General features: G+C 38.4%; 2 protein-coding genes across 2 annotated transcripts; both read right to left on the bottom strand.

Annotated features, from left to right (window-relative positions):
* Positions 1-871: 871 nt before the first annotated feature.
* Positions 872-6,308, bottom strand: LOC149151498 (O-fucosyltransferase 19-like). The gene is made up of 9 exons (XM_089440411.1): positions 5,292-6,308; positions 3,604-3,717; positions 3,359-3,443; positions 3,184-3,254; positions 3,001-3,089; positions 2,706-2,838; positions 2,340-2,593; positions 1,753-2,229; positions 872-1,648 (listed from the first exon to the last, which is right to left on the bottom strand). The coding sequence occupies exons 1-9, from the start codon at positions 5,754-5,756 to the stop codon at positions 1,423-1,425; spliced, it is 1,914 nt and encodes a 637-aa protein (XP_089296537.1). The 5' UTR covers positions 5,757-6,308; the 3' UTR covers positions 872-1,422.
* A 2,411-nt stretch (positions 6,309-8,719) lies between these two features.
* LOC149151497 (uncharacterized) lies at positions 8,720-9,118 on the bottom strand. Its single transcript, XM_089443174.1, has one exon. The coding sequence runs from the start codon at positions 9,116-9,118 to the stop codon at positions 8,720-8,722; it is 399 nt and encodes a 132-aa protein (XP_089299300.1).
* Positions 9,119-9,624: the final 506 nt, after the last annotated feature.

The following is a 9,624-nucleotide window of genomic DNA, read 5'->3' as shown; positions in this document are numbered from 1 at the left end:
ACCCAGGTTTAAAACCCATCAAGACTTGCAGTAGTGATAATGCAATGGTCCATTTTTTTGAGTACCCTCTCAATGAGCTAAAGGGGTTTATCTATACGTATAGTAAACAACACTCGGTTTTCATAGGAAACCTATACACAAGTCTACCCAACATCAATCTAAACAACAATTAAGAGAGAACATTTGATATGTGATTTCTGGTGATATATCTAGTGAAAATATGCCCTAAAATTTTTCATGCAAACCCATGAAAGATAAATTCCTGCCTTGCTCAAGTGTCTGGTTTCTCTCTTCCTCGAGGGCTTTCTTGCCATCTCAATGAGACAGATTTGTATAAGAACCCAATGCTCAATTACACTAGTTACCATCATTTTGATGATGAATAAACATAATATATGATTTCTGTATTCAAGCTTCTGTGATCCATAATGAATTAAGCAAAGTCTTTCGGTAGAGATCACATAAGAGAAAATTTTAGTTCGAAACACATTGGCCAAAAATTTCTCTGATGTGATTTCTACTGAAAAACTTTGCTTAAATAATATAGGGTGTTTTATCTATAAATATACTGTGAAAGTATTGCACACCCTTAATCGTTCTATGCAAATCTGAATATTTCAACGGTTTCCTCTAAAGGCCATATATTGCAAGTTGAACTTGCCCTACAGGCAATAAATTCTATGTCGTTAAGAATCTATGTAGAACCAGTTCAGCAACTTCTTTAGTATTCACCTGTATACTGCCAAATGTCACAAGTTGTGCAAGAGTATTACTGGATATCCAATGGAAATATACTTGCGCTTTTGGCATGGAGAGCCATAACAGAAAATGTATCGGCTGAAATCCTCAAGCCTCAAAGAGGAAGCACGAATGAACTGAATAATTAACATAATATACGAGATATTAAAGAATTACAATGATTTTCAGGACCATGTATGGACGCTGTAGAGCTCCCAGTAGGGAAGGTATCCCTGGGGGATTTCTGTACTTCAGAATATATACAATAAGCACACATCCTATGTAATCAAATGATATCAAGGAAGAAGAGACAAGACTAACAGCATTGCATCCCCCGGAAGCTTATTTCTTATGATTCAATTCAGCAAAGGAATAAGATAACTGATGCATCTTCCATACCACCTTCCACAATGGCAGTGAAAGGCATGCCAATACTACTGAGCAAGTCAATACAATGAATGGGGCTTATGAAGTTCTAGAAAGGAGCAGTAGTGTCTGTACAGATTTAACTGTTGATGCAGGCCACAAATTTATTGTGAGGTGAGAAAAGAATGATGCATAGAATAATCTGCAGAGACTCTAAAGCAAGACTTTTTGAGTCAACGTGAAACTGCTGTAAGAAATTGGTCACTATACAAAATGCAAAAGGATACTAAAATGGACCCAAGTGTAAGAAAACCATCATTATAATTTTCCCTTCAACAATTCCCTTGATACTTGCTTATTTTCACAGATGCAACCTAGTAGGGGATTAGCATAAAAGTATTCCTCTGTTTTTGGAAATTCCCCAGGTTCTCGCCAGTACGGAGCTCCTGTCCTATTAGAATGAATTTCCCTCACATCATGCTCAAAGGTATCCCAAGAGATCATTCCTGATTCATACTCATCAATCAACCTGACCAAAGTTTGTCTGCATCAAATATCATAAAATTAAAAGAGTTAATGAAGCATAGATGTAGATTATTTAGTATCAAAGCTAAAGAACTGACTTTTAAACTCCAACCATTCCTATACCTGTCAGGACTGATTGTCTTCCTAAATCCTTGAAAACGCCTGTGGCCTTGGACAACTTTGGCCATGTTTCCATCATATGTGTATACAAATACATTGCTTTCCAAAGCCATTATATAATCCAATCCTGCCAATCTATTTTGGAATTGTTTCATTGAGGCAAGCTCCTCCTCAGTTGCAAGAGTTGCATGTGAGTATACATTGGGAAAATGTCTCTTGAGGGATTCTAAACTGCCATTGCCAAAAAGTTTCCCTGCCACTATATAGAGTTTTGTTGCAGCTGGATAGCCCAATCCCTTCAGAAAAAGGCCCGTCTCATGAGGAGTAAGTGGACAACCTCCCTGCCTACGTCTTTCTTCCCCATCTATCTCTTTTTCCTTCCAATGTGGAACATCATATCGCATTTTTCTGAGCTCTTCTCCTTCCTCCAGTGCAAGCCCATGCGTGCATCCTGTAAATGCAAGCATATCCTGCTCATATCTAAACACAGCAAGAAAAGCAACAAGTTCATTAATCCCTAGTTCTAGAGCAATAACTAATGTGCCTCCTATTCACATTCGTTGACACTACCAATTTTAAACATGAGATACCTGAGATGGAGGGCAATGAAGGGTGCCTTTCCCTGAATTCTGGCGAGAAGAGTTCGTGCAAGTTTCTCAATAGGGTCAGCAAATTTTAGAGCTTCATAGTTGGCACGACAACGAATCTTCTGAATTGAATTAGGAAGGTCATTATTTGCAAGACGAGAATCAGCATGAGTGAAATATAAAACATTGTGCTTTTTTAGCAAAGGAAGCATCTCATGCTTGTAGAAAGATCCATGTACAACAAACAGTGTACAATACTCTGTTAGCTGAAATACAACAGTAATTTGAACAAAAATTAGTGTATGGAAAAGGTTTCTTCCAAAACTTATCAAAAACTATGGACCAGAATAATGTTAGTGTCTAACACACCTTTGACCAAGACACTGGGGCCTTCTCCAATGGTTTCACATTTTTATGAGATCGTGGTAAAGACTCAACAATGCGCACATCTTCCTTTAGAACATTAATAAAGTGATGAAGATCAAAAATGTCTTTGAATTCACTGGATCATCACAGTAATTTAAAATTGATGTGAGATCTGACATTTTTCGTATTGTTGAAAAAGCATCATATAACACTAAACAGTACAAAAAGTAGGGATATTTTATTTTCCAAGGGAATAAATAACCCAATTCATGTCGCTTAGTAGAGAGATCGCATTCACCTTGGATCAGCCCAAAATGAACTGTTGTCCAAAGTCGGTATAACAAGTACGACATTCATAATCCTTGCAATGGCGACCATATCACAAATCTGCAGGATAGAAATTCTTTATTAAAAAACAAGAAAATATGCTCGAACCAACAGTTATAAAGCATGTTACAAGTACATATTTTCATGCACTTACTCCTGTACGCATCTGATTCAATCCTCCGTTGGCCTTGAAAAGTATATAACCATTATGTCGCTCACCTGGTTCTGCAAATTAAAAAGTTTATTAAAGAAGTTGCAGTAAATTGCTTCCCTGAAAAAGTAGGAACTGCAAAAGGGGGAGTCTTCGTTGACAAAAAAAAGTTGCCTACTATTGTGATGCCATGGACGATCAATGCATTTGACAAACTCTCTACTATCAGGCTTCGCCCACAGATTGTCTGTCAAGTGATAATCCTGGTTTCGAACAATTAGATATTTCAGAAAAAGCATACTATATGACAGCCAATTCCTCAAAAGACAACAAAACTGCAATTAAATCTGCATATTCCAAATTTGAACAAATAATATTTCTTTTCGAATTTCTTCAATTCACCATGCCTACTTAACCATCCACCTCTGATATATTAGATGATCCATCAATATCTGTAGGAGGTTGAGTCTCCTCTGTCAACGCAAGATTCAGCCCTGAGCCTCCAACTGTCTTCAGGGACAAATATTGTGGAATGGCCTGCAAAATATGATGAAGTAGCAGAACAACCAGACTTTAGATTTTATCCTGTGCAAATTCTTTTGTATTGAATAAACGTATTCCACATATTAAACAAATTAAGAAAGTCTACATTTGCTGCCTACAATCTTAGATCTAAAAGAAGGGCTAGAAAAGTTATATTAGGTATCCATGCCACAAAACTTTGTCATTTAGCAGAAGCATAAGTTGAATTAAAATCTGTTTTAGTATTAATAAGATACTAAAATACTTTGAGGTCACAGAAGAATGGTATAATACCAAATTCCATTATTGTTTCTGGGCAGTTATGCAGATTGGTCGCACAAAATAGATATCAGAGAAATAAATATGAGAACGATACATTATCAGCTACTGCATGTTGAAGAGATGAAGGAAAGAGAAAACAAATACAAGAACGGCATAATATAACAGTTACTGCATGCTCAGCAGACAAAGGAAGAGTAAAGCAATGTTCAAAGTTCAAACAGTAGTATTCACTAGTTAGAAGTTACAGAAGACTTGGCAAATTCGGTCAAGTGATTAGACACGCCAATGGCAAGCTGAGGATTAAGATGCCTTGAAGGGACACATTATACACTTAATGTCAAACCGAACAAACAGGATTGCTGCTTTTTGGGCACATACTACTGCTGAATACAGTATTCCTTCTGTTACCCCTCTACATTGGAAAGGGGTCCTCTTTGGCAATAACTGCGTGCTCTCACGGGCAGGAAGGGGCGAGTGGGATGTGATCAGACTGACAGGCATTTCATTCTTAAAAAATGGACAGGATTGAACAACCTTTCACGAGACAATTGATCCAGTCCATCTAGGATAACTAATGGGTTTTAGATCAAAGTTGTCTATGCAACTCTCCATAAATATGGATACTTTAGGAAAGAAGTCTGTTATCTTGAAGATGCAGCCAAAGCAGACATGCTTGCCCTAATCGCCTATGTAGAAAGGAGAATCTGCATGTGTGATCTTTTGGCTTAATGATTGTACATTCTTTATGTGCTATTGTTTAGTAATTAAAATTCTGATGTGTTCAAAACACACACGATGCCTCCAAAGTAGAGAACCATTGTATCATTTTAGGATATATGTTGAAATGAGCTTTTGTCTGCAGATGATTAGTCATTCTGTGCACCATCAGCAGCAACACTGGTTTCCGTTGCAATTTATTGAAAAACAACCAAATTGCTCTTTGAAGCCGTACCCATTTGAAGAATCAGAAACTCATCACATAGAACAATAGGAATGGTGGTCCAATAAGAATAAAGACAAGGGTATTTAGGCCATTATTCACCTCAAGAATATGTCCAAACAGCGATGCAATCAAGATTCAAAATCCCTACCTGCATTTGTTCTGTTTAGTATAGAATAATCAACAAAAAGATAAAAATAACGAAATTTTGATGAGTTGCCAATAGGGGTCATCTTTCAGTGGCAAAAGGCAGTTGCATATCAGGCCACATTGGCGACCAACCTATTCGCACCAGTTGCAATGCTTCTCTTAGAGTAAAAGATATTAAAGAAAAAAAAAGAACTGCTAAATAAGAGGAAAACAATACCTGTCGAGGTCTGGGACTGAGCAATCCAACAGAACCAATCTTGACAAACATCAGAACCATCAACAGGACACCAACACACAGAACATAACGCCTCAGACTCTTCCTGGAACCAAGCTTGAACATGCCCCTGACCAGGTTCCCAACGAAGAAATTCCACATGATGAAATATAATGCAATCTGAGCGAATCCGTGCCTCCTCCAATGTGCCCCTCCAGCAAGACGGTTATCATAGTCATCTGTCCCCGACCTGAAATAATTTAAGGCCTCAAGTGAATCTGAATCCACCAAATGTTTTAGAGAATTAGAACGCCTATGTCTGGGACTCAGCCCAGGGCTTCCCAGCAGAACTTGTGCAATGTCTCTCCCAGAGTCTGCAGTGAGACTCGAATCCCCGCGGCATGCAGCGACCCATCTGTTACCCCTTTCTGCCCAGCCAATCAAGAACTTGAGACTCACAGACCGCATTTTCACCAATGCCTTGGATTCTTCTAACTTCGAATCCCTAAACACGGACTGTACTAATCATTCCCCGTGTGTCTCAAAAAACTATGAATGCAGGCAACAAGGAAAGTTTCCTGCTTTTTTTGTTTTTTCCCAAAGACTCCAAGGCCCATTAAGCTCCTACTTAAATTTTATAACAGATCTGTACATCGTAATCACATAGAATCTAAAGAAGAGAGACCTATGTCTAAATCCGTGCATCTCACAGCGGCATTTTATCAAACACTTAGGATCCATGGTAATATTTGGGCTCCCTAAGAGTTTCGTTGGTGTGCCCGGATTTAGCAAAGATAGAACAAATTTTATGTTGGATTTATCAGCGGTGCCCTGTCGTTTTATGAACCGAACTAGAAACATGGGGGAAATGGGGAGAATTTTGGTGAGCAGGTGAGCATATTCATTGAGAAATGAATGTGACCGAGGTACATATGGATACCTCCTGTACGAAGAATAAGACCAGTGCAGCTTCCTTCGTTTTGATTGGTTGAAATCGATTAATTTTAATGGTGACCATGGATCCAATAATTTTTATAATATGTCGGTTATAAAGGTATCGACTGTCCTAGATTCCAACTCAAAGATTAACGTGCTTTTTAACCCTGCGATATGCGAAATGTATGCCATCACACCACTTCCCACGAACCTGAGCGACTCTCTGTTCAACATTACTAGGTCAAAGGTTAAAAAATTAGAAGTACATCAAAATTTAATATTATTGCAGTTTATTATTATCTTATTTATAATTAATGTTTTCTTTCTATTCATTTATCTCAATCAGAATTTTGTTATTCTCAATTTACATATACATTATGTCGTATTGAATTGAATCACATGTACATTTAATTTTGGAAAAGTTTTTTAAGTCTAAATACAATTATAAATTTTAACTAAAAATAATTCCATTTACATATAGATTTTGTCGGTCAATTTTAGAAAAATCTTTTAAATCTAAATACAATTATAAATCTTAATCAGAATTTAGTTAATTTACATATAGATTCTGTTGGTCAATTTTGGAAAAGTTTTTTAAATCTAAATACAGTGATTTTTGGGTCAATTTTGGAATTGAATCACATGTACATTTGATTTTGGAAAAGTTTTTTAAGTCTAAATACAATTATAAATTTTAATTAAAAAAAAAAATCTTCTCATTTACCTATAGATTTTGTCTGTCAATTTTAGAAAAATCTTTTAAATCTAAATACAATTATAAATCTTAATCATAATTTAGTTATTTTCAATTTACATATAGATTCTGTTGGTCAATTTTGGAAAAGTTTTTTAAATCTAAATACAATGATTTTTGGGTCAACTTTGGAAAAATCTTTCAAATCTAGAAACAATTATTTTTTTTGGTCAATTTGGAAAAGTCTTTTAAATCTAAAAACAATTATTTATTTGTTTTGTAAGTTTTGTAGGACTTTCCTATTTTCGATTTTTTACATGTCCGTTATTCACCCTGTTTTGGGGAGGGTAGCACAAGATTTGAACCCAAGATCTCCGGTTGAGCTATCCCACGTGAACCATCTAAATACAATTTTTTTTTTTGTGAACTGCGGTATTTCTATTATCTACAACAATTATAAAAGTACAAAACTTAGGAGCCTCAATCTGCCCCGTAGGGAAACCAGATCTATTGGCTCCTATACATCAGGCATTCAATAAAGTTTTCATGCTGGACAATGTCAAAAGCATAGCAGGACATTAAGCCCTCTTTCACCATGTTTTACCAAAAAACTATTCTTTCCCAGTCCTACTTGACAGACCCAGTTTTACTGCTACTATTATGGCATACAAAATAATATTCAAAAACCATAGCATTGGCATTCTAAATTGCAAAGAGAAACAGTTAACAGGCCTCTTGGTTCACCGCATTTCCTTTTCCTTCTTCGTTGTTGTCGTTGGCCTTCCCCAGCTCCTTCAACATCGCTTGAATTTCCTTGAGGTGCTCGTTCTGTTGCCTCACCAGCTCTTCCACGTTAGCTACCTCCTTTTTTGCTGTCGTTGTTTCCTGCGCCATCTCCAGCATCTCGGTCGCGACTTGCTCCAAGGCCTTTGCCAAGAGGTGCTTCAGCACCCAATAGGTATGGAGAGCGCGACGGTAAAGGGTAAGTCTGCCTCGCGTGTTGCCTGGGTCCGGCAGCTGCGAGGTCCATTCCTCCATCTCCGGGTCGGAGGGTTCCTCTAACACCCTGTCCTCCATGGCATCAATGATTTTCCTTATGTCTACATTTGTTTCCAAATTGTAAGCCTGTTCGGCTTCATGCACCGCCATGCTGATCGACTTATTCCCCCTTTTCCGTCTTCTCTGCGTCTGGTTACCCTCCGCATTGCTGGTTGATTGACGGGGGCGTCCTCTTCCTCTCTGCTCTTGCGTCTTCCATCTTCCACCCTTTCTGCCTCGCTTCGTTCCTTTACTGCTCTGCCCAGTTTTGAAATGCTTGCTTCTGAGCCCTTCCCCCTGACTGTACTCCATTTCATCTGAACTTTCTATTTCTATTTTAACTCGGCCCCGTTCAAAGTGCCTGCCCTCAGCAGCCTCCCTCTCAGTCTGGACTGTCTTATCTCTTCACTCTCCCATTTTTGTGCGTTTGAGGCGCTGGTTATGGTTTCTCTGCCAAGTCGCCCCTTCTCTCGCCACCTTCTTCGAATTTCTGTTGCCTGTCATTCTTCCCCTGTTCCTTCTTATAGAATTCTCGCCACCTTTTCGCATATGATTGGATTGCTCCCTACTTCGAATCTCCCTTACGCTTTGAATGATGGTTTCGATGATGATAACCGGTTTTCGTTTTGGGCCGCGTCCCTGCTGATCTGAATGATCATTAATTGTTGATGTCAGGGAGTTAAGGGCGCCGTCCTTCTGTCTTGTCCTCATTGCCACTTGATCTTGCCTTATTCTCCTTCTCCCGCTCCACGCGGAATTTTGATTACCCTTGTGCTGTGTCATGGTTATCATTGTCGATGCGCTGTTTTAATCCGTCCCATTTTGCCATCGATGCCTGATTGGTCCAGCTGTCATCGACTTTCTCCAATGATTCTTTACTTCCCCAATTCGCTAAGCAGTCCGCGGGTTTATTTCCCTCTCTTCTTACATGCGAAGTGATCTTGTAATCGATCCCTTTCATCGTTTCCTCTATATCTCGGACTATACTCGCATTTCTCCAACTTTTAACTACCTTCTCCCATTGTTTCCCTTGGATTAATTTCCTTATCGTACCCACGACCAGGGCAGAATCTCCTTCAATTTCTATCTTCCTATATCCGTTTCTTCTGGGAATTTTGAGACCCTGATACACAGCCATAAATTCCGCTTCGTTATTAGTCATTGTTCCTGTCATGCGGAAAGAGTCGATTTTGCGGACAAAACCGACCTCCCTAGAAGCTAAGGCTTTCTAGTGACAAACAAGACAAATAAACACTACCTTTCTCTAAACATGCATTTAGAATACAAGTAATCAGGTGATTGTAACATACCTTTAGTCCAACGCTTTGTAGTAGTTCAGCCTCGCTGATCCAGATGAGCTCCTCCTTCTCTTCAAAACCTGCATTCACTAACAAGCCAAAAGATTAAATAGCACCTGATAAACTTATAAAATAACACATATTCATCATACAGACCAAGGAGTATATGAAACAAATCATGAATAACAATCTGTTGAGAAAAATGAGTTCATTTGTATTAAGTGGAAACAAAAGAAACCATTACAACCTGAGCCTTGGTGTTGTGCAGGTCCCTCCCAGAGTCCAGCAAGAGTTTTCCTTTACTTTGATCAGCTCACCCACTTCCAAATAAGGCTAGGAAAGGATGGGAATCTCTCCTCTCAAGCTCTAT

Source organism: Pinus tabuliformis, chromosome 9 (assembly GCF_031772625.1).
Source record: "Pinus tabuliformis cultivar Carrire ecotype Pingquan chromosome 9, CPIR1, whole genome shotgun sequence".
In the NCBI taxonomy this organism is placed as follows: Eukaryota; Viridiplantae; Streptophyta; class Pinopsida; order Pinales; family Pinaceae; genus Pinus; species Pinus tabuliformis.
Note: the sequence above shows the minus strand (reverse complement) of the source record. Positions and strands in the feature narration are given on the sequence as shown.

Excerpts from the sequence above, each read along its gene's own strand:
- LOC149151498 (XM_089440411.1), bottom strand. The coding sequence starts at position 5,756 with ATGCGGTCTGTGAGTCTCAAGTTCTTGATTGGCTGGGCAGAAAGGGGT. Across the intron at positions 3,255-3,358 it reads TCGTCCATGGCATCACAATA|AACCAGGTGAGCGACATAAT; the intron begins GTAGGCAACTTT and ends TTTAATTTGCAG. Across the intron at positions 2,594-2,705 it reads CCCCAGTGTCTTGGTCAAAG|TATTGTACACTGTTTGTTGT; the intron begins GTGTGTTAGACA and ends CAGCTAACAGAG.
- LOC149151497 (XM_089443174.1), bottom strand. The coding sequence starts at position 9,118 with ATGACTAATAACGAAGCGGAATTTATGGCTGTGTATCAGGGTCTCAAA.